The 23,623-nt window shown below is 40.3% G+C and overlaps 1 protein-coding gene across 1 annotated transcript; it reads right to left on the bottom strand.

Moving 5' to 3' along the window:
* Positions 1-913: 913 nt before the first annotated feature.
* Positions 914-23,623, bottom strand: nup210 (nucleoporin 210). Its single transcript, XM_070910544.1, has 40 exons — positions 23,442-23,623; positions 23,038-23,177; positions 21,685-21,816; positions 20,971-21,067; positions 20,638-20,788; positions 20,111-20,243; positions 19,706-19,864; positions 19,338-19,406; positions 19,130-19,236; positions 18,443-18,583; positions 18,168-18,305; positions 17,794-17,949; positions 17,458-17,656; positions 16,425-16,570; positions 15,196-15,414; positions 14,803-14,976; positions 14,307-14,499; positions 13,879-13,985; positions 13,319-13,423; positions 12,705-12,806; positions 12,410-12,538; positions 12,023-12,150; positions 11,800-11,935; positions 11,661-11,723; positions 11,000-11,179; positions 10,837-10,917; positions 10,539-10,670; positions 10,095-10,253; positions 9,614-9,705; positions 9,273-9,447; positions 8,410-8,585; positions 6,389-6,609; positions 5,918-6,054; positions 4,989-5,103; positions 4,060-4,206; positions 3,021-3,271; positions 2,674-2,878; positions 2,251-2,370; positions 1,605-1,673; positions 914-1,109 (listed from the first exon to the last, which is right to left on the bottom strand). The coding sequence occupies exons 1-40, from the start codon at positions 23,600-23,602 to the stop codon at positions 1,006-1,008; spliced, it is 5,649 nt and encodes a 1,882-aa protein (XP_070766645.1). The 5' UTR covers positions 23,603-23,623; the 3' UTR covers positions 914-1,005.

Genomic DNA, 23,623 nt, shown 5'->3' with positions numbered 1-23,623 from the left:
CAAACAGCACTGAAGCCGTTTGATCATCACATATACTCCTCTTACAGTAAAACTGAATTTCACTAGCTAACATAAATACCATTCTCCTTGTCAACATTTTTCTCCAAATACAAAAATATCTCATTTAAAACAAAGTCACATGTCCCGGCAATTCGACAGTGCTACAGTATTCTCTTCCTGGTAACGTGGTGAGGAAAAAACAAACTGAACCAGAAACATTATATTTTCAGAAATGAGACCAGGTCACATTTGATTATTTTTGCACTGAAGAAACACCGGGATAAAAACTCAATGGTGGTTCACATTCCTTAACTGTTTCACATTAATGAATTAGACAGGAGCTGCATGTATTATATAATGAGAATAACGAGGACGTAAATTTCCCCCAAAAAATGCCCAAAATTGAAAGAAACCAACCATTTCCCACTTAGGATTATGCACATTTGAAGGGTTATGAGGAGGACGGTTTCAGCATTTTCACAAAATGTATAAGCTACAACATAACGAAGGACATTTTCAAGTTAACGTTCGCTTTCTGTAATACAAGAATGAGGCTCATCCTGAGTTACTAAATTTCACATGTCAAATATGATAAGTGGCACGCAAGTTAAGGGCAAACAAACACAAAAAGCACAAACTAGTGATATGGTGTTTTTAAGCACTCTTCAAACACGTCGAAAGATGTCAGTAAATAACAGGTTTTGTATAAAAACTATTTCCATGGCAAATCACAAAAGGCCGTATATATACATATATATATATATATATATATATATATATAAACCTGTTTCCACACACAAAAACGTACGCACAAAGAAAATAGCCCTGTTATCATCTTGTAAGTAACCTTTCTTTTAAGCATCTTTACCAACATGTGAAGACAGTTGAATGAAACTGAGATTTTGCAGTCACATCCCACAGCGTTCATACTGAGGGACTGAGGCACATTAAATATGCATTAATGACCTGTGGTGTTGAAGAATAGAGACCAGACTGAGAGCATCATCAGGACCTGTAGTCTGGAGAATAGAGACGCGACCTGGGGCTGCTGTTGGGGTCCGTCCTCGGTATTCTGTGATTGAAGGAATTCGCTACTGGAGAGTCTAAACCTGAAAAAGAGCCACACAAAAGTCACAAATGAACAGCTCAATTTGTATTGTAATATGTATAAATCTCTCCCAAAGATACTGTAGCAGCCAGAGCACAGGCTATAAATTGAGACATCAAACGCTGCCTGCAGCAGCTTCATTCACAATAATTTGGAGACTTGGGGACAGATATAATGCTTTTTTTTGGCTTGGTTTTATGTCCAAATGAGCTTTAATTTACAGTGGGTGAGGGGGCATTTCTTCAAAAAAAATCAATTCTGACGCCAGAATATTGTCCTGGATGCTGTCAGAACCTCTTCTATCTTTAATTAATCTCAGTGGAGCTTTACAGCCTAGTGGCATCACAGATTTAGGGTTGAACAAACTTCTCTCTGCTCATTTAAATCGTGACAGAGCTCAAGTATATATAAAAAAGACTGACATTTAGAGGTATATCCCTCTGAATCTATGTAAGTCTTTATTTACTTAAGAGGTGCCACATTGACAACGTCCTACCTGACATGGATGGTGTCCTGAAAGCAGGGTGATAAGCTTGTTCCCTCGGAGTGAACACAGTGTGGAGGACTGCAGGGGATAAAAACAAATTTAAAACACATCATCACAGTGTTTGAAGAGCTCAGTATCACAAAATGTCCTGGGAATCACACAATGTCTTCATAACTTTACGTGCTTCAAATTGTGACCGCCGTTGTTGGACACAAACAGATATTGTCAAGTTATGACAGTCCTTCACTTCTGAAGGAACTTGTTACATTCCTGTTATTATGAAAGACGAGCTGACCCACCAGTGCCTTGCAATGTTGGAGGCGTTCATTTTCATGTATAAAAGAAATCACAGCATTAGTTTTAGCTGCTCTTATTAAAATACAAGCGAGAACCATTAAAGAATATAAATAATAACTGACAAAAGTAAAACCACAACAGCCTTGTACACTCCAGTCTCACAAAACAAATTCCATTAAACAAAGAACGACGAGATGAAACTGAAAGAAATTGTTGTAAAAACTCTTATCAGTACATAAATGTTCCTCATTTTCATACAAAATAATCCAGTTATTCAAACCCTTAATTAGTATTACAGTACCTCCAGCAACCTCAATTTTACAAACATATCATCTCCTACAGAAATGAGGTGACCCACCGATGATGATGATAGCTGTACCGGCCAGCAGAGCGAACAGGGTGAAGAACATCATCTGGTAGCAGTTTATGAAGCTGTGCAGGGTGTGGGCCCCCTCCATGTTAACAAGTGGAAGAGGAGCTAATGAGAGAGAGCGGTGGAGGAGATTAACAGGCTGTCAAAACCCTCTTCAAAGTGCTGAGCACATACAGCATCCTAACAAACATCATCTATAGCACTGAGGGACAATGATGCTTGTAACAGTGGTAGTCAGATTTGACTGGCAGTGGATGAATGAATGGAACAATGTTATTTCTACAAAAGTATTTTCGTACGTAATTCTTTTAAACTACCTTTCCTGTGACCTTACACATAATGTACACTAACATGACCTTGTGGCTTGAGGCACAGTGACCTGTCATTTGCACTGAAAGGATATCTGACCTTGCTTGACAGTGTTGGAATCAGCCACGTGAATCAAAGTGACTGGGATGACGAGACTCTGGCTGCAGGAAGTGCTGCTTATCGAAATAGAAGCAAAGACTGCTGCCTGAGGGTCCACAGCGCTGATGGTGTACTTTGAGAAACTGGGGAAGTCATGGTGTACCTCCTTCTCTTGGACGGCAATGTTGGGAGAAGTAGACACCACCTAAAGATGTGGAAAAGTGTTGTATACATATATACATTGTTCTCAAAAGGACGCTTATTTAAACAAGGGTCATACTAACTGTAAAAATTCAACAATGGCACATTTTATTGTAGGTTCTATTAGAAACAATGTTTTGCCTGACCTCCATGTTGGACACGGCGGCAGATGGGCCATAGACGGTGAGCTCAGCTGATGGGTGCAGGTTTGAGAGCAGCAGCTCAGTCTGGTCAGAGTAGAGGCCTGGCTCTATGGGCAGCACAGCGCTGACTTGTTCCCCAGAGAAGGCACTGCCCTCCAGGCCTGCCGTCACCAGCAGGTTGGTCATGGACATGCTGAGCACACGGCTCCGTTGGTCAGTCATTGGCTGCATGGTCATGGCACACGTGTAGAGGCCTGAGGCAAGAAGTCACAGAGGTAAATTATTGTTGTGTGCATTTGGGACAAGACATGACTATGGATGTGACAGTGTGTGATCCCTGGTGTCAATGTGGTCTCGAAAAGGTATAAGATACGTAAAAGCAATATATATTCCCACGTCTAATCTCTGAATTTGTCATGGAGGGTCATTTTACAACCACATGCTCTCATTAGCACCTCAGTGGTTGCAGCCTTGTACACACACACACAGTGGATCCCCTCAGAGATAAGCCAACAATTGGGGTGAAGTCCCAAACCCCAAACATAATTAGACCAGTGCTTTCAAGCAACGGGGACTCTCCTCAGTTCAATACATCACCTGGACACTTTTTATAGTCCCTGCTAAATTCATTCCAAATGTAATGCAGGTATTGATTATGCCCCTGTAAACAGTATTTTCCTGCCAGTCAAGCAGAGCAAACGCATAAACAGTGTGCCTCGTTTAGGTTTGAGTAAGTAATTTTTTTTTGGAAAATTGAACGCTTCTACAAAAAAGGTAGAAAATGATGTGAATATCAAAACAATCAATTTGAATATGGACGGTTAAGAGATGTTGAACCAGTACCTGTGATCTAAGTGTAAAAGGATACAAATACAGCATTGGACCCGGCTCTGACGCATCAAATGAATTGACTAACATTAGTCATCTAAATTAAGGTCACATCAGTGATGTTTGCAAACACAGGAGTAAATAAGGCCTCTGATGCTTCTTTGACCATGAACGTGATCTGTGGTCTGTGGTCTGAATTTTAGATCAGCCTTACCAATGCTGGAGTCAAAGCTGGTGTGTGTTTTGAAGGCATCATTAGCAGAGAAGTCAACAGCGTCACTGGTAAAGCTGAGATGGCAGCTGACAGAGGTTTCTGGCTGCAGCTGTGAAATAGCTTCAGTCTGGGCAGAAGAACAGGTTCCTGCAGGGTAGAGCACACTGGCATAAAATACAAAACCTTTGTGCTTCATTACACACTTTGTTATTAAATCCAAAACATTATATTAATATTAATGACTCTGATTTATTTGTAAGTCTTTAGTTTTTCAGTAGGGCAGTCACGAATGAGAACAGGAACTCAAAGCAAAACATTTTGGGAAATACTTGTTCACATTCTGGTGGAGAGTTAGAAGAGAAGATTGAAATCACTCTCATGTTTGTCCGTTAAATATGAAGCTACAGCCAGCAGCCGCTTAGCTTAACTTAGCTAGGGCAAACAGCTAGCAAGTCCAAAAGTAACAAAACCCTCCTACAACAATCAGAATCAGAAATACTTTATTGATCCCCGGGGGGAAATTACACAACAACTCTAAAGCTCACTAATTAACACTTCATATCTTGTTTGTTTAATCTGTATAAAAATAAAGTATAAAAACGATAATTTGCTGTTTTAAGGGAGTTTATGAACTGGACAATCTCTCTGAGCAGTTACCAGTCAACTGGCGGACACTCAGAGGTGCTAGTAGGTGGATTTTGTTACTGCTGGACAGGGCCAGGCTAGCCGGTTCCCCCTTTTTTAGTCTTTTGTCTTTGGTATTTATGCTAAGCTAAGCTAATAGGCTGTTGGGTGTAGCTTCATATTTACCATACAGATGTAAGAGTGGTATCAACCTTGTCATCTAACTCAACAAGAGCAAATTAAGTGCATTTACCAAAATATTAAACTATTCTATTAACTGATGCTTAACTAAAACAGTTCCGTACCAATGAGGTTGGTTCCTCTTTCTCTGGTAGTGAGTAGGACCTTTGTTTCCTTGCCGTTCCTGACAGGTGTAGCCTGCGCCATAGCTGCAGTCCTTGTAGTTGCTTCTACTACTACCTACAGAACCAAACAAGAGAAAGAAAAGAAAATAGCCAATAAATCCAAAGACGATTCAGGTGTGTGCTTGGAATAATGACATTATAATTTACATCCACAACTAATTGTTTACATCAATCACATCAGACTGTCAGCTAAACAAAACTAATTAAAACACAGCCGAGTGTTTAATATAACATTACTGCTACCTCTATCATTGTCTCCTCTCAGACTGATAAAAAAAAAACACATCTTCATTCAGTTCATTTCGTTAGAATGTTTGTGAGCGCTTTTCTGTTTAAGATAAAATACCTCACACCAAATCTCATCCATTCTTGTTCTGCTGACAGGAAATATTCATATGAAAACTGCAGGTTACATTCAGCTCACGAGCAGGAAGCAGTATGACTAGGTAGAGTATGGTGACACTCTGAGGCAGAGCCAATTAATCCTTCCCACACTCCATCATGTATGAGGATCTCAACAGCGATAATGTTGTGCACACACATTAGGCAGAAACAATGTGTTACTGAAAGGTGATGATGGATATACTATACATCTGTTGTACGCTTATTCTCGTTATGATATATTGCTGAAGGATTGATACAGTTTGATGCACCGGCAGAGAAGATCAAAATCTCGGGAGAATAGAAATGTCAAGAGTAGAAATAAAGAGACCTGAGAGATTTGCGTAATTAGAACACTCAGAATCTGTTTCTTGCAGCTCATTCATCACAGCCATGACTAAAATGGAAGCAATATACACCAGTGCACATGTCATGCTTCAGTGAAGCATTGCAGGTAAAACAGTAGTTACTACCTACAGATAACATACCTCTCTGTATGTTTTCAAAACACCAGGTATCTCATAGTACACAGTAACTGTCCCAGAGTCTCTGGCTACTGCTGCACCACTTTTAGGGTCCACCTGAAGAACACCATTAGATGAGGAGCTCCAAGTACCATGACCACCTGCAGAGAAGGGAAGATAATGTCCAGCTTTTAAAAAAACTTGTACACTTTGCTTAACTAAAATGGCTTATAATATGCAAGGAAAAGGAAAGAAGTACTAAAATTCAAATGGTCATAAATAGGTATTTTATCCTTAAAGGATAAGGATTAAATTCAATGAATAAAATAAAATAAATAAAATAAAATGCATCTGCATAAAGATTGTGGAACAACACAACAGATATTACATAACTAAGCTGAGTGCCAAATCTAAAGCCAACATTATTAACTTGTTGTTTTGCACATAAACAAAATACAGTACGTCTGCTGCTTAAAGAACACGTAGATCTCTCACCATCTGAGCTGGTTAACTGGGCAGCGAAACAGACCACGTCCCCCACCACCAGTCTGTGGGCCTCATGCGGAAGGATAGCATGCTCGACAGGTAGTGGAACGTAGTCCGCCACGCCCACGTTTTCACTGTCCCAAACTGCAAGAAGAGTGAGGCCTACGTTGATCGTCCTCACTGTCAGAGTGTGGTTACCAGGCCCAATGCCCACCTGCACCAGGTCATCTCTGCAGGACAGAACAGAGGTATAGGTTGAATTATGGATTAATTATTATTATTATTATCAATCTGTTTTAACACTGCAGGAAACACTGGGGAAAGAGGAAATTCTGTACTAAAAACACTAACTTTGGAAGATGCCAACTTTATCTGTCTAACTCAGACTGCCGAAGCCTCAAATTCAGCAAGAATGTATTTTTGAGCCCTGTGGATTTTGTCCGTGATCACTTACACTGAAATTGTGTTAGTATACTCTCCAGTAAAGAGAGTAGGGACAATTACAGCAACCAAAAACTGTTTCAACTTACATATAGACATGCGAGTATTACTTTAAGACAGACTTGAAAAATTGTGAACCTATCCTTTAATACAAGTCAAATGAAGCTATTGTAACTTAGGTTCAAGAAGAAAGACTACGCCTAATTCAATTTCTCTCTCTGTACCTCTCTACGACATCCCACACTCCTGTCGTTCATCCCCATTTGATCCTCCGTTCATCCCCTTGTCCTCGACCCCTCTAGCCCTTTGATCCACAACCCCCATTCATCCCCACCACACCTTATCTGTCATTCCAATAAACTAATTTACAAACATAAATGGCATTGTCTTTGTTACTAGGGGACTTGTTAAACTGGGTAAAATTGGGCCAATATGATTATATACATTCTTTAAAAACAAGATATTGAGTTTTGAAAAACAACAATACTTTCTTAGTTCAGTTTAGTGTTTTATTTCTTGCTGCAATAGTTATACGTCCTATTTTCTTTATTTTCTTTTCCACTGAAAAAATGTCTAGCTTTTTGCTTTCATCTCCAAAGCATATGTTCTGAACAAACAGGGCCAAATTGCTCCCACCTCAGATACCAGTAAAATCCAATTGGCTCCTTGGAGACTCCATATGATCTAATTGCAGGCCAGCCCCCTTAGTCCCAAGACTATCAGCTCTTTACCACTTTGATTTTGATACTTTTCCCCCTAAAATTCAGCACCTGGAGAACAAGGTAATAGCTTCAATTTATTTTGCAGACAGATGAGGGAGTCCCTCATTGCAAGAGCAGCAGTGCTCCTCCCTGCCTGACACTCCCATTAATTTAGCTCACTCACTCAGGTGGAAACAACTCCCATTTGAAATGAGGTTGAAGGAACAGCCCAGTAAATTAATGTTGTGAACTCTACACGCAGCCTGCCACTAAACCCTGCCATGACCTCAACTGCTCTGGTTGTACTGCACAAATATCAATGCACACAGTCTGAACAAAGAAGAGTGGTATGGTGTATCAGCAAATATTGTTAGCATTGTAGCTATATCTTGTGTGGATCAATAGCATAAAAATACACCATGTCAAATTCATTCAAATTAAAAAAGAATCAATGTGTCAAGGATCCTGGTTTGCCATTTTTACATTGTAATAGTGGAGAAAACAATGATGGATGAACTCATTTTCTGTTCAGCTGGTAGAGGGTGAGTAGTTTGTGGGTTGACAAGACTTGTCTGGCAGAATTTGAAATACGGAGAGACATTAGGTCACGCAAGGCTGGGTGAGGTTGCACGAATGGACCACTCAAAGAGAGGCCTTGGTACTCTCTCTATATATATAGCACAGAACAGCAGGATAATAGCTTTTCAACCTTGGGGCACTAAGCAAACTGCAAAACATATCCTCTTCCATCCTCTGCCTGTCTAGAAGTCATGTTTCACTCATTGAGTCACACTGTTTATGAATGGATGAATTATGTCAGTAAATGACAGCAACACCTGAAACATAATGAGAAGTATTAAAGAACCTATAGATTCTGTGGTGGTGTACCTGTTTGTGGAAAATGTAAGTTGGGAGTTGGAGCTGTGGAGGGCCTCTCCAGTGCTGGCATGAAAGTGTACAGTGAAGGTGAGCACTGTGCCCAGGGGGAAGGCTTTCAGGTTCTCTTTGGTGCGTGTGTAGAGCACTGGACTGTTACTGAAGCGCACAAAGGACACAGGCACCACCTGAGGATTGAAAGGAAGAACCAGTGTCGCATTCAGAAACTGCAGGGATAATGTCAAATGTCATTTCAACTGTTAACAATCACAGAATGGCTATGCAACTCACTGAGAAATAGCCTGTAGTAAGAATACAGGCAGCTTATGGTTCAGAATAATGGATAACACATGGTTACTATTTGATATATTGAAAATATTTTTACAAAAGTGCTATATAAAAATCTATGAGATCCCTTATGTATTCTCGCTAGGGTATATGGGGGAAAAAATACTGAACTGCAGATTTGGAGGTAAAATGCAAACAAAAAAACATATTTTCTTCTTTATAGCCACGTTAGCCATGCTTTTTCTATATAAGACCAAAGTGAAAAACAAAAAATTGCCTAGATGAACAGTAGATGAGAATGTCTTCTATATTAAGACATGTTGCTTGAACATTCTCCAAACATCAATTTTCTAGCTCTGCAGTGCATATTGTCATATATTTTCTAATCACTGTTTCACTCATATTGATTAAACTGGGTAATTTGGAAATTGAAACATATAAAGGTTTCAGCAGACTGACATACATAGCTTGTATAGTAACAACAGACAAGAGGTCATTGAGATGGATTTCACGGATAATATCCAGAGGATAATGCTTTTAAAACCAAAGATCTGAAACACTTTTCATGCAGTGGCTCTCAAACTGACCTTCAAAGCAAGGATGAGAGTTTGATTGACACCAAAGGTCTCTTGCGAGGTGATCAGCAGAGAGGAGATGCCAGTGAGAGAGCCAGAGAAGAGGAAGCCCTTATCATCCACTTGAGCGATAACAACCTGGTCAGGGCAATCCAGCATCCGGTAAGAGAGTGCACCCACACCATCCCTATTAGACATGGAGACACACAATCACATCAAGTTCATCTGAGTTCTCTACACGTTTCTGTCATTTTTGTATTGTGCAATGAAAGTTGTTGGGAGAAACCCACACATTTGTCTCTGCTAATGCTTTTAGAATAGACAAAACCACTGTTCAGGCACTTGTAACTCACCTGTTAGTTTGGAGTTTGAGGGCTGAGTTTGGAGCCATCAGTAACTCCCCAGCCTCCACTTCGGGATTAAGCATGTGTAGCTTGTCATAGACCTTGATCAAAGCAAAATGTTGAAACCAATTATTAGAGGGCTTTAATCATTCTTTGATGTTTCGGCACTAGCGACATGTCATAGTTTAATGCAGTTTGAAGTTGGATGCATTCAGCTCCAACTAATCTGCAGTCTTATCACTTCACAAAGTTAACAACTTCAGATATTCCGAAGCTCAGCAACTCCAACGCCAGCTTTCTCTATTATGAAGAAGCAGCAGCAGCAGGGGGACATGGCTATGATAAGCAAAGTAGTCCATAAATGGGGTCTTTAAAAAAACATCTGCATATACAGTATTTATAATATGACACACAGATAGGCTGTTTACAGCAGTGCTCTTTTCAGGTGTATCCCCACAAATAGAGTTGTGGCCAAAGTGATGTACTGTACCTGGATCTGGATCTCATCTCTGAGCTCCTGCAGATTCCCCACTAGCTGCCCAGCCTCGGGGTCAGTAACCCTGAGCACCACCTTCAGCCCTGTCCGCCCTCTTGTTCTTCCAGTCACCCTCATGCCAAAGTTGTGCTCTGACTGGAGCTCCACATTAGCCTGAAGGAGACAGGCACCATTATGAGAATGGCAAAAATAGCAGCGGCAAATCAAATAAAAAGGCAACAGTGATGAGGAAGCAGGGACAAGGCAGAGGCTGACAAGGAAGCAGAGAAAAGGCAGATGCTGTTTTTTTTAATCATACTGTAATGCAGGGACAGCACATCTTAAGTTGATCTGATAAAAGGATCGAAGAGACAACTGGGGCCAAAAATAGGAATGGTTCAGTGGCAGAAACTGCATGTGATATCAAATGCAAGATCAAGATTCTTGAGTGAAGGGTACCTCAATATGTCTTGACTGGACATCCAGAATGTCTCTCTTGGTGGTGGACCAGTGGAAGGTGAGACCAGGTAGAGCATTTCCAAAGGAGAAGGGTGTTTGACTATTGGTCAGACCCATCACATATACAGGCATCTAGAAAAAGGCAAGAAGATGAATGAAGACGATCAGTGAGTAAAGTATCACCCATAGAAAGTGCTGAATTCATTTCTTTCTAGTTAATTGCAATGCTACTTTAAGCAGTAATGCTTAGATTTTGGGTAACTGATTAAACTGTAGTTCTTCTCCAAAATAGTCATACCTGTGCTCCTGTCTTCATTCTCGTGATAGGTGCTCTGATTCGAATGGCCGTCAATTGCACAACCTCAACATCTACTTGATCCTGAGGACACGAGAGAATAAAATTATCATCTGTACAATTTCAGTGAGCCATACACTAGTCCACATTGTCTGTAAATATTTACCTGAGACACAACGACTAGCTTCCCTGTCTCTGCATCAACAGCTTGGACCAGTCCAGTGACAGTGACATTACCAATGGTACCACCCCTGACATGGCCTATGCCATTAACAGAAGCTATCTTCTCATTGGAAATAGAGAAAAGGATATTGGACTGAGGCTGAGGACCACCCTCAGATGTGATCTATAATTGACAGCAGGAATGAAAAGAGAGAAACAGGAAAAGAGAGAAAAAATGAGTATCCGTCTCGCATGAGTGATCTTGACAACACTGACAGTTTAGTCAATAGCTTTCATCAATGCAAGGTCTGACAATAATTTGCTGAAAGCTATTCTCCTTTGTGTATTTAACTACTTAAGATTTGAAGAATGGAGATCCAACACAAATAATGTGCAGTGCATGTGTATTACTGAGTTTAATGTTCAGCAATTAGAAGATCTCTTGGAAAGATGGTAAATGCTTTCTAATTAAAGCCTGAGTTGAGGCAAATGAAAGGCGAGCTGGATGTTTAAACCAAGAGCAATTAGGCTAACGTCATCTTCCAGAAGAGTCCTGGCAGAGGGCTCTTTTGGAAGATAAACTGAGGACCAGATGAACTATTCTGGCAAGATAAACTGAGGCCAGCTGTTTCCAGACAAAGCTTAAGCATCAATATTATATATACCTGCATCATTGCTCCAATTAACAGAGTCATTTTCCTTGGGATGAGTTTGAATGGTGGAAATACCTAGAAAAAATAAAAAACGTTACAACATATGCAAGAGGCAAAATTTGACATTTTAGAAATTCACACAAAATTATACCTCAATTTGCTGAGGTGCGGATGCAATTTTTCTCCCATTTTTATCCACAACAACAGCTGACAGAGTGGTCTGACCAATCAAAACACCTTTCACCAGGAAAACAGCTGTATCATCTTCTGTGGCCTCCGCTAATGGTCTGCAACAAAAGACATTTAGAAATTTACAATGAAGTCTTGGAATTTCCTACATCCTCAACCTAAACAACAAGTTTCACATTACTTACTTTAGAGAGACTATTGCAGAAGCTGCCTTGAGTTTAAGATTCATGAAATGGAAATAGCTGGCTGGGAAGGGCTTCTTATTATCATCCAAGACTCTGACATAAGCTCTCACAGACTTGCCAATCTCCACCTGTAATACAGATGAGTGACATCCATCATTAGGAAAGTAATCATTTTGGTTCACAGGCAGGGCAAACCTAATGATGCTAATTCAAGACAGGCTGACTTCCATAAAAATTGGGAAGGAACGTGCTGGAAGAAGACAACCATATGTAGTGCTGAGACGTCATTGAGGCATTTCAGGAATGTGTGGTACTGATAACAGGGATCATCTAGTCAAGCCGTGCCTGGACCCTCCAAGATGAGGGATTATGGGCCTTGAAACTGACCTTGTCAACCACTCTCACATAAACCTCCAGGATGTCAGAAACGTGTACTGTGGCCTGGGCAGGTGCTGGAAATGCCAGACAAAGGTCATGAACCATCACCTTCACCTCCCCTGGGTGCATGGGAGAAACCTGGGCACACAGTAGAATCTCATTGTCAAAATCTCAAAACTCAGCATTCAAATGGAACATTTTTAAGCAGTATGGATTTCTTGGAAATTACACAGTAAGTTGTTCAATATCACAATTGTGCATCCCCCTGAACTAATCCCGTCACAGTCCAGATGTTTCTTCTCACCTGAGCTGTTCCTTGGGCTTCCTGGAACACCACATCCACTATCCCTTTAACACTGGTATTGACAAAAAAATAACCGGAACCTTCTCGCAGGGCCAAGTTCGCCTGCAAAACAAAATGCAATCAATGCCTTGTGACAGTGCTGAAAATTCACTGTCACAGTTCAATGTCATGTTTTTCTGACAGCCAGCTGGCCTTGCATGCGACATCAAAGGGGACCTCTGACCACACTCACTTTAAAATCCTCTTACACAGGTCACTAGCTGTTATTTAACCCCCACGCCTGCCAAACACTGCTCCTATATCACACAGGATTAGGAGAGGGAGGCCCACTGAGGGAAGAGGGCAAGGGATATTCATTTTCCACTGCGTAGTAGAGGAATGATTATCAATATTTGAATTAATTCAGCTGTTACTAGTGTGATAACCTTATTTCCATTTTCTGTTCTGCATGGTGAAAAACTAAATAATATCCTTTATGATGAAATATCAAATGCAATTTTACTTTTTAGTAAAACAAGCCATGAAAAGCCAGTGTGTCTGTCAGTGTTCACCCTTGCTAGGGTAAAGAGATAAGCCAATGATATGAGGCCACAGCACTGATGAATCTCCCTTACCTGCACATCTGGGTGGTTGTATATGGTCACTGTGTCAGGAGAAACCTTCACATCTTCAACCAACAGTAGGTCCAGAGTGGCTGAGACAGAGGTCAAGGGGTCATACTATCCAAAAGAAGAGTTGAAAAATAATTAGTGTTACAACTGTAAATACGATACAGTACTCTGGTAATGCCAGATTATGAAGTCAAAACTGGGTGTATAAATGTAAAAAAGGAAGTAAGTTCATGCTGGAACAGATCAAAAGAAGACTAGAAGAAGCTCTATTATCACATGTAGGTGCAACATTATTCGGGAAATAGCTTCAATGAAACAAGTATAACCTGCACATCTACTACAAACAACAAAATTACTTAAATGGACAACATTTCCATCACAGTCGGATCTTCGTTCGGTCAAGAAACCTCACCTGACGAAGATCTGACTGGGAGACTGATCACAGATCAAAAAAACATTTTACTGATATTTTGAATAATGTTCAGCTGCTTCTGCTTTTTATGAGGAAGTTAAAACACTTTTTTTTGACATGTCGTAGTGGTTGAGGCACTGTTTTCACTTACTGGACTGGGAACTTTGGCTGCTGTGAGATGTGAAGCCTGGTAACCCACTGCTGTCACTGTGATGGCTGCAATGCCTGTCTCATGATGGACAAGAACTGTCCGACGTCCTGCCAAAGATGACAACAAAAAACAAAACAGTAATTACACAAACACCAATCCAAAGTATTTTTCATCACTAATCTATAAAAACAGACAGCAAAAACACAATAAAAAATGTATTCCCAGTGATAGGTGAATGGACAATTCCCTGCCTGCCTCCGCTGTCTGAGAATGAAATCCTGCCAGGGCCTTCTTTCCTGCTTTTACCTCATTACTTTCCAAATGTCTAAACAAAGGAGTTAAGTTAAGCCGCCAACCCACTCTTTCTTAAAAACACAACAAAACACAAACCAGCTATAAAAGGTTTAAGGCAAGTCATAAAGTTTTACCATTAAGTTTCATCTGTTTGTTGCCATCCTCGAACGAAAGTAGCTCCATGGGCATAGTGGGTTCAATACTGGCCACAGACACCTTGGTCGATTCCCACAACATGCTCAGAGAGCTGAAGTTGTCAAACTTCCTTCCTTGTTGATCAAAAGCAGCCAAGTCCAAAATGGGGTTACGGTAATTTGAGACAGGTACCTAGAAAAATGGTAATCTTGATCAATTCATTTTCCAAACAATCATTATCATCATTGACCTACTAAGATACTTTTTAATAATTTTAACAATTTTACAGCTATAATGTGTTAATATAGGTAGTCATTTTCTTCTTCTTTTAGAACAAAATGACACAAACAGCATTTAACAAACACCAAAATGAAATTTCTGCAGTACTTTCAACCTGGACAGAGGTAAGCAATCGATGTAAAACAAATACCAGTGTTAAAAAGTGAATGTCCAAGGAAAAGCTCATTGACTCTTGTGAAGGGACCACATACATACCACTTGTTTGTTCTGCTGCAGCAGTGGGCAGGTCAGGTCCAGCTGTGGGCTGGTATACACTGGGACCAGGGTGAAGCGAGACGGAGGGGCGCATACAAACTTGACCACTGCCGGCTCCACAGCAGGATAAGGATTGGTCACACTGGCCTTGTTTCCCACCATCACCTCCAGCACCTGACAGAAAACATAATGATAACTCAGTTGAAAGCTAAGTACAAAATACTGGAGTTGCATTTCTATAACTATTCTGAGCCATAACAGTACTACACTCCTGTATACACAGTGGTAATATGAATATAGGTAGATTATAAAAGATATGAAATCTAACCATACAATTCTTCAGTTGGCGGCTTGAGTGGTAAATAGAAACAATATGATTTCAGTATATCCCACCTGCTCTCCCAGCGCCCTGCAGGTGGCTCTGACCCAATGCTGGTTGTAGTTGTGAGATGAGGGATTGGTCAGAGTAAGGCTCACGCTGGCCTCATCCTCAGCTCTCAAGTTGCAGAAGAACTTTGAGGGCTCTAAAACCCAAGGCCGTGGGCCGCCCTCAAACAACATGTCTTTCGATGATCCCAGAGTCACCACGGCCACAGATACAGGGTCAATTGCCTGCCAAATAACATGATTTTATTATGAAATGTGCAAGTTCATACAGTTACAGCAGGACAGAAATGCTTTTAGAAATGTCAACAGATTTGGGGGACAAAGTTGTAATATCATGGAGGGACACTGTGAAAATAAAAGAGATATCGCAATTTAAAAATGAAACCAGGTATTTATCTAAATCAGCTTGGCCACTCTAGTGTTAAGAGGAACTTAGCTGGGGAAATGTTCAGCTGAAATACACAGTATTTCACAGCAAGAAACAAAATTGGGTCAATGTTTAGCTGCCAGGGCAAAACAAGTGAAGAAACATCACAAAAATGTCAGCAATATTTTGAAGAATACTTCTGAATCCCATGATAATAAATAAAAAATACATAGCCTCAAAAGTGGTGCATCAAACAGCATGTTACTGTACTGACAACCTGAACGTAATATACAAGAAAACCGCAGATATCGGTGGTTCAGGGAGTGACAAAATGCTTCATGATAGGAGATTTGGTCCCCTCATCACAATACGTGTCATACTGTTAAATTAAGTACTCCACCAAAACAGTTGAAGTCAGTTTCATTCCTGTGCAGTACTAGAGCCCAGGCATAGAAAACAAATCAGTGTATCAAGTGTATAATGCATAATTAAAATGCACAGAAGAAACCCAGGAGGAGAAAATTTTAACACTAGCTAATCATCACATTTCACAAGGAGAGTGTATGAATGTGCACGTGTGCGCATGAGTGAGTTTGTTTCCTTAGAAGACAAAAGCTAATTGATGCTTTGTAGGGAGTTTAAAAAATAAAAGCAAATAACAACAGAGACTTCAGGTGAAATTCAACATTATTACACCCATAGCATTCAAAAAGAGAATGTGTATCCTATTAAATAAACTACTATCCAACTAAAAATCACCCACAAGGAAATTAGCAGTTAGACATGAATAACAGAGGCCTAGAGAAATATCACCTAAGAGGGCAAAATTATATGTCAAGTTCTGGAAGGACAAAACCTTTGGACTCACTCTGAGAGGAAGATAGGCAGCAATGGTGATCTTGGCACTGAGGTGAACGTTGCCGTGGGTGTAGCTGACAGTAAGCATGGTGTACCCAGGGGCCAGGGCCTTGGCTCTTACCCCACTGCAGTGGTCCTGGCCTGGAGCCAGCCTCCCTGGATCAGGACAAAGAGGATTGGAGGAAGCCAAAGAGTAAGAGAGAATGCAATATGACAATGTACAAATAGCCACAATTGTTCACACAGGTCTTATTATTTGTCCCAGCCCCCTCTTCTGATTAATAATACAAGGTTCCAAAATGAAAAACTGTAGATCTTGCTAACAGAGGAACTTTCAAAGAGATAAATGTTGTAATGACAATCTTAAAGCCATAAAATATTTAAGATGCTTCAGTGTTGGAGAGGATTGTGCCCATACTGTTTGTCAAACACAAACCACTACCAGTGTTTTGCATTGAATTTTTTTAGGGGGCCGACTAATACAGATTTGCATCCACCCCCCTATTTTTTTTATTAATAATTTCTTTAATTCTTCCTTGCATAATGTGGAACTGCTGTGTGAATTGATTAAAAAGTACCCTGCACTAGTGCTTTCATGGAAGATTGGAAAAATTACTGTAATCATTTTAGTTTTTATTAGTTATTATCACAACCACAATGATCACAAGGGTTGCCCCTCCTACATGACACACTGGACTGAACGTAGCTGTACATCAGTGAGGGGACTCTACATTTTCATGTGAGAAAGTGAGCAACATAAATACCCTCCCCATATAAGCCACACAGGTGTATGTTCATTCCAACATTGCTAAGTAAACCATATCCACAATACACTTTCTTGCCTGCTTCTGGTTCAACTGGACATCACTAGCTAAGAGTCGTGATCAGTCATAACTCTTATTGATTAACACTAAACGGAGTGATCAATGAATGAGTCCAATGAATGAACATCCAGGTTAGGGACCTGAACTGAATGTCATTCTACCTATTTTATTCATTATTTTTTTGAACACAATATGACCCAGTCAGATCACCGGACTCACCGTCTAGTAGTTGGAAGACACCATGGTTCTCCTCTTCGACCTGCAGGTCAAAGTGGGAGCAGTCACTCAACATGACCCGCTCTTTCTCCACCTCCTCCAGCAGGCCGAAAATCCTGAGGGGCAGATCCAGAACCAGGCCCACCCTGGCCTCTACTGGGCAAGGAGCGAAGTCCATGGCCACGGGCTCAACAACATACACCTGAGGGTATAAAAGAGTGTTAGATTGAGAGCTGGGAATTACAGTAAAATAGGCAGATTAAAATAGATTCATTCATCATGCCATCACTTCCATATTAATGTTCAACAGGTGTCTTTAAGTTTTCAAGGCCGATTTACCTTCATCTGGCCAAAGTGTAGCGGGTTGCGTAGATCATGAGCATAAACTACGCTGACGCCAATGTCACTGACTGTTGTCATCACTCCTTTCACGGTCACTGTGGCGACAGCTGTATTGGAGGAAGACCAGCTGAAATTTCCACTCCCTCCTGTCGCCTGTCACAAGCACCAGAGAATAGGAGTCATCTTATGCACAGGAATGACACCTCTCAATGGTAAAATGACTAAAACATTCATTTAGAGATTTAAGTATGAATAAGAGTAATGGCTAAAAACATTGTCTCATAGAAAAAGTGTCCTATGCACGACACTTCTGCCCTATGACAGATTAAACGCCATTCAAGCACCAAGCTGCATTGAAAAGGAATAATTACCTTTATTGTGTACTGATAAGCTCCAACCTTGGGCTGCCAAGGAAATGTGAGAATACTGGGACTGAGCACTATAGGGTTATAGATTTCTACATCCTGTTCATTGTGGACTGGGTTGGCGAGTGCATGGACCCTTCCAGTCTGAAACAGAACAAAGGCCACAGGAAATGATCAAGCTCTCTCTACTGAAGTGGAAGAAAGGAGCATAAGGTTAATGCAATAATGATGCTGTAGCTAAAATACAGACTGTAAAGGGTCAGAGCTGCAATTAAACTCACTTCATCCACAACAGCTCTTAGGGTAGCATCGATGAGAGTTAAGCCTTCTTGGAGAGCTTTGACGCGATGATATGATCCATTCAGAGAAGACTCCAAGAGTTCAAAGTACTCCACAGGGAAAACAGTGCCAATACGGACATTCTGCAAAATCAAATCACACGGAGATCACACACAGATTTTTGTATGCCTCTGGATAGAAGCCTGCTTCAAACTTTTACAGACTCTGAGGTCACTTTTTAATGTTGTGTGTCAAGATCTTGATTTGTTCATACTTTAATGGTGACCATTGTCTCATCGGGGGTTTGAAATATTGGCTAATAAAAAAAGGAAGGCTCAACATGCACTAAATCTCTATTCTCTGATGTCTCTCAGATGTGTTTCAGGCTGCATCTGATTGAAGATGACCCAGGTTTGGTTTTCAGTTTTCCATTAAACATGAACTAGGAACATCCTATTCAAATTATTGGAATACTGGCCTGTTATCGCCGCTAATAAAAACAAGCAAGAAAACAGTTTAGACTGCTTATATAACTTTGTATTTGTATAAATATATATATTTCTTTACTCGACAACACAGTGCTGGTCACAGGCTGTCACATTCTCTAGCAATAGATACAGCATTCACACAGATTGTTATTAATTAAATTCTTTTTAAAAAATTTACTGATTTTACCGAGGCATACTTACATCAGAGAGGTAAATTTTGCTGCCGGATTTATCAAATACTTCAATGAGGATATCATATACTCTGCCTGTCTCGAGAACCCAGCTGTCTCCTGGTTGAATTTTAAAAGCTAAACAAATTACAGAGAAAACAGGTTAGCCACATCTTTTAAGTACTGAGACCATGAAACACTTGTCATTATGTTTTCAATGGTAAGAGCAGGAAACAGACCTAGGTACCCTGGTTCAACCACATACAGAGTGCTGTTGGGTAGGCGAGACACTCCCTGCATTCGAAGGCCTAAGTAGATGCTACTAAGGAAAATTAAGCCAGGGGCACACGTGCGCACACACACACACACAGAAAGACATCTCTAAACTTACTTACTTGACTTTGCCAAATGCACAATACTACTCCTAGTTAGTATTTTAATCAGTCTCTCTGCTCACAGATAAAAAGCCAAGATTTGGTGCAAAAACACATCATCACTGAAGTAAACACAAATTCCCTGACTATATATTATCAGCTGAAGTACATGACATTATACCATTATAATAATAACCGCCACAGAGTGCAAGTACGATTTGTCAGAAGGATACTCTTATGATCCAGCACCACATTGATGTGTCCCAGTTGACTTGCTGTAACTGTGGAGGTGCTTTGATCCAAACTGGCCACAGCAACGTCTTGGTTTCCATTAGGGCCAACCACACTGTTCTGAAGGTGCAGTTCATACTGATCACAAGGCATAGAGAGCTCTGAACAGACACAAGACAAACACAAATTAGCTTAAGAGCTGGCATCTCTGTGCTAGACAGATTTGAAACGGCACAGCTGCTCCACTCATATGGTCCCAGTGAGTGACATCAATGACTAAACCACATTTTTAATTCATATTTTAGATATCAAACTGATGCTTGAACATTATGAGCTGCGCGTTTGCGAAATACAGCTTCAGAAACAAAAGAATAACGTGCTTTAATCTTCACTAAACAGATTCAGACCTGTGATCGTGCCCTGTCTTATCTTCAGGACTTTGTATCGGATGGAAGTTCCCGCCAGCAAGTAGACATCATGTGCAGGAGTCAGCAGGATGTTCTCTAAAATCAGCAGTCTCACCTCTGCTGCACCCACATCCTGTAGCACAGATACCATAGTTACAGAACAACACAGCTTCAGCTTCAGCTTCCCGCCTTAACAAACTAGAATTAACTGGTTGCAGTACATTTAGACTACACATGGCTGTAATTTTTGAATATTTTATTTATTATTTTATATATTATTACTAAAAATAACATTTCTACAAAGAGATAGATATATAACTTAACTGTTTCTACTGCTGTCTCAGGAGACGCAGACAGCTATTTCACAAAAGACACAATCTAACCAGAACTTATTCTACTCTTCAGATTTCCTTTTTTCTATTAAAGATAGACCAGACAAAACCTTGACTGTAACAATAAGTGGAATATTATACGGCTGTTATATTGACAGCCAAGAAATGTATCTTTTGTACCACTTAATAGCTTACCTTATACAACGGCTCTTGTATTTTGGCCTTCAACTTGGCATGTCCTGTTTTCAGCCCTGACACCAAAATAATATCACCCTGCTTCCCAACACGCTCCATTTCAGATATGTATCCAGGGGGTGTGTATGTGGACTCAGAGAACTTAAGTACCCTTAAGGAGAGAAAAGAAACAGATTAGACTCAACTGAGTATGGCACCTTGCATCTGACTTCAAGAATGATTAATTTTCAGAGGAAGAGGAATCAAGAATTACAATAGAAACATCACACTATTTTTGGCAAAATAACAGGATCACTGTATGAATGGGTTCAAAGTATATGGTTGGAAGCCTACCGTAATGAATTGTAAGAGTCAGAGAATCCATTCACATCTACATCTTTCACTAAGGTCCAGTCAAACACTAGACCTGCAAGGGTGCTGAAGGTGTTTCCTGCAACATAAAAAAGGAGAAGAGTCTTTTTAAGTCACAAACTCTAAATATAAACCCATGGGTATATGAGATTTTGTGACGAACAGATAATATTTGCATAGACCTTTCAACTTGTGTCATAAGGCTGAGGTCACTATACTTGAATGTATAATGGATGCCAAGTCCAATTTTCTGAAAGCTCTCAAAAGCCAAAAGGCATTTCATTACTGGATACTTGCCGTCCTTTTGCAATCTACTCCATCTGAGGAACCTAAAATGCACTTTCGAAACCAAAAGCAAACAAAAACAAAACACCAGGTCCCAGAGCCATCATCAGAAAGAATCAGGCTGTAGCTACAGCTCATTAAACTAAGTGTGTCTGCCCTAAATGGAACCAGTCGAACAGAACAAACAGCCAGCTCACAGTAGCAGCCTGAGGGGAAAGAAAACGCTGCCTAGAGCCAGCTCAGTCATTACTCTGAGAAGTCTTTAGAACAGCAAATAAACAATATGACGTGGCTTACAACAGGAAAATTGAGTAATAGAACTGTAATGATGTAAACTATTCTTGATTATCAAAAACACCAGTAGCCTATAATGAGAATCATTTTATTGTGTGATAAGCCAGTATATATCACCTTCAGAGTCCAGTGCATGAATTTTCAGTGCCAGTGGTGAGTCCTCAAGATGTAGCTCTCTGGTGGTTGACACTATCTGGATCTCACTGATGATGTCGACAATAGCGTCACAACGCAACACCTGTCCTGTGACTGAGAATGGACGAGGGAGAGAGGGAGAACATCATATACACAGTACATAACAGTACTACACAATTGTACTTTCACCAAACAAGGAAAAGCTCAGAAATAAATTGCTTGGTTTCTAAAGGAACAGTAATTTAAAAAGGCAGAGCAATAATTATTGTGAAAGAACAAAGCATAAAAATCTCCCCCCTAAATTACATACTTTATATATGTCTGTATGGAAATGGCAATGGAGAGTGATAGCTCTAAAGCCTCCTCTGCTCCTGTCAAAATGCCCTACAGTAACCAATCGAGTCAAATGTTGTGGCTCTTCTGGTCTGGTAAATGGGCTGTTGCTTGAGCGATAGATTATATCAGATTATGTTTTTGGTAAACCTAAAACAGCTGGAGTGAGTTTGGCCACATTCAAAGTCAGTGACTGTGGTCTGAACCAGTTATTATTATTTTCGTTTAAAAGAAACTGATTCTCCTGATTACAAAGCAAATGCTCACAACTGCCAGTCATCCATGACAACAGTGCCACAGGCAACAGATGACATACAGCATTTCACAATAACAAAGAAGGAAGAATGGAAAAAAAAAAAAAATAAGTGTTGTGCAACAGAATGATAGAACGTCCATTAGATTAGCTGCTCTGAAGAGAATAGAGCACATTTTTACATTCTAGATATATCAATATCACCAGCATTTCGAACTGAGACCACATGAATAGTTTACTGCGTGCATTTCAGGATTTCATTTACTTTCCAGGAGATTCTTACAACATACATTCGGCAGACACAAGTTCCCTTATCTAATTTATGTGACCCAGAATGCTCTAAGTAACTAACAAATTCATGGAACGTTTCTCATCCTAACCTTATAAAGTTCATTACATAAACAGTCTCCCGTAGTAACCACCATTTGGACAGTATCTGCTCCTGAATGCCGCTCCTTTAGTTGCAGTTCATTCTCAGCAAAAGAAATATACAAAACCCAGAAAGTGAAAATAATGTCCTTGGACAAAACAATCTCCAAGGTATTTAACTTTCTCTCACTTTCCAGCTGTTTTTCACTGTCTATAAAAATCTAGAATATTCCAGCTTTTCCACATTTGACCTGCCTGTTAACATTTCTGTCCATCTCATCTATGCACAAATTAATTTCCTAACTCACACATAAGAACAACTCTTGAATGAGCTACTTTTGTTTACTAATTGTTGATTCATATAGCATCCATGTATTTACCAACATCTTCAGCCAGAATGATGCTGGTCAGTCTGGAGGGCTGGGTGGAGAGAGCCTGGAGAACAGCTCTCCGGGAACAGCCGCTGCTGCTCTCTTCATCCACAGCCTGGATGCTTGCTACCTCTGGTCTGGTGGAAGACCTGGAAGAATATGACCAGAAGAAAAAAACAGTTCTTCGTTTGTCACAGTAAAAATGTTGACATAGCTGCAGTTGCAGCTTTACTGTAACCTACAATAATTATTAAAACATTAATCAAAGTACTGAACTTTAGGCATCCATGTTCTGCACCCCCCCCCCCCCCCCCCCACACACACACACACACATATCCAGTGTATACAGTATACTTGGCCATGTGGTCTCACATGCCCCATGCAATATGACACTCGCAGGTTTAACTACTCACCATCTGTAGCAACCTTCGGTAGTTTCCAATGTGAAGTTAATCTTTGTACTTCTAGCAAGCGGTAGCAACACTTTGGGGATATTTAGTTTTGAGGAACCGTTAACTTGAATCACGGTTATTAATAATAGCAATACCAACACTGATAATTTTAATATAACCATTTCCGCTTAATGAGATAGCGG

This window comes from Enoplosus armatus, chromosome 8 (genome assembly GCF_043641665.1).
Source record: "Enoplosus armatus isolate fEnoArm2 chromosome 8, fEnoArm2.hap1, whole genome shotgun sequence".
Taxonomy (NCBI): Eukaryota; Metazoa; Chordata; class Actinopteri; order Centrarchiformes; family Enoplosidae; genus Enoplosus; species Enoplosus armatus.
Note: the sequence above shows the minus strand (reverse complement) of the source record. Positions and strands in the feature narration are given on the sequence as shown.

Bases quoted from the DNA above. Each gene is read 5' to 3' on its own strand.
- nup210 (XM_070910544.1), bottom strand. From the start codon at position 23,602: ATGGTTATATTAAAATTATCAGTGTTGGTATTGCTATTATTAATAACC. The intron at 20,789-20,970 runs GTAGGCTTCCAA...TCTCTCCTTAAG, and splicing joins GACTCTTACAATTCATTACG to GGTACTTAAGTTCTCTGAGT. The intron at 10,254-10,538 runs GTACCCTTCACT...TGTCTCCTTCAG, and splicing joins TCCAGTCAAGACATATTGAG to GCTAATGTGGAGCTCCAGTC.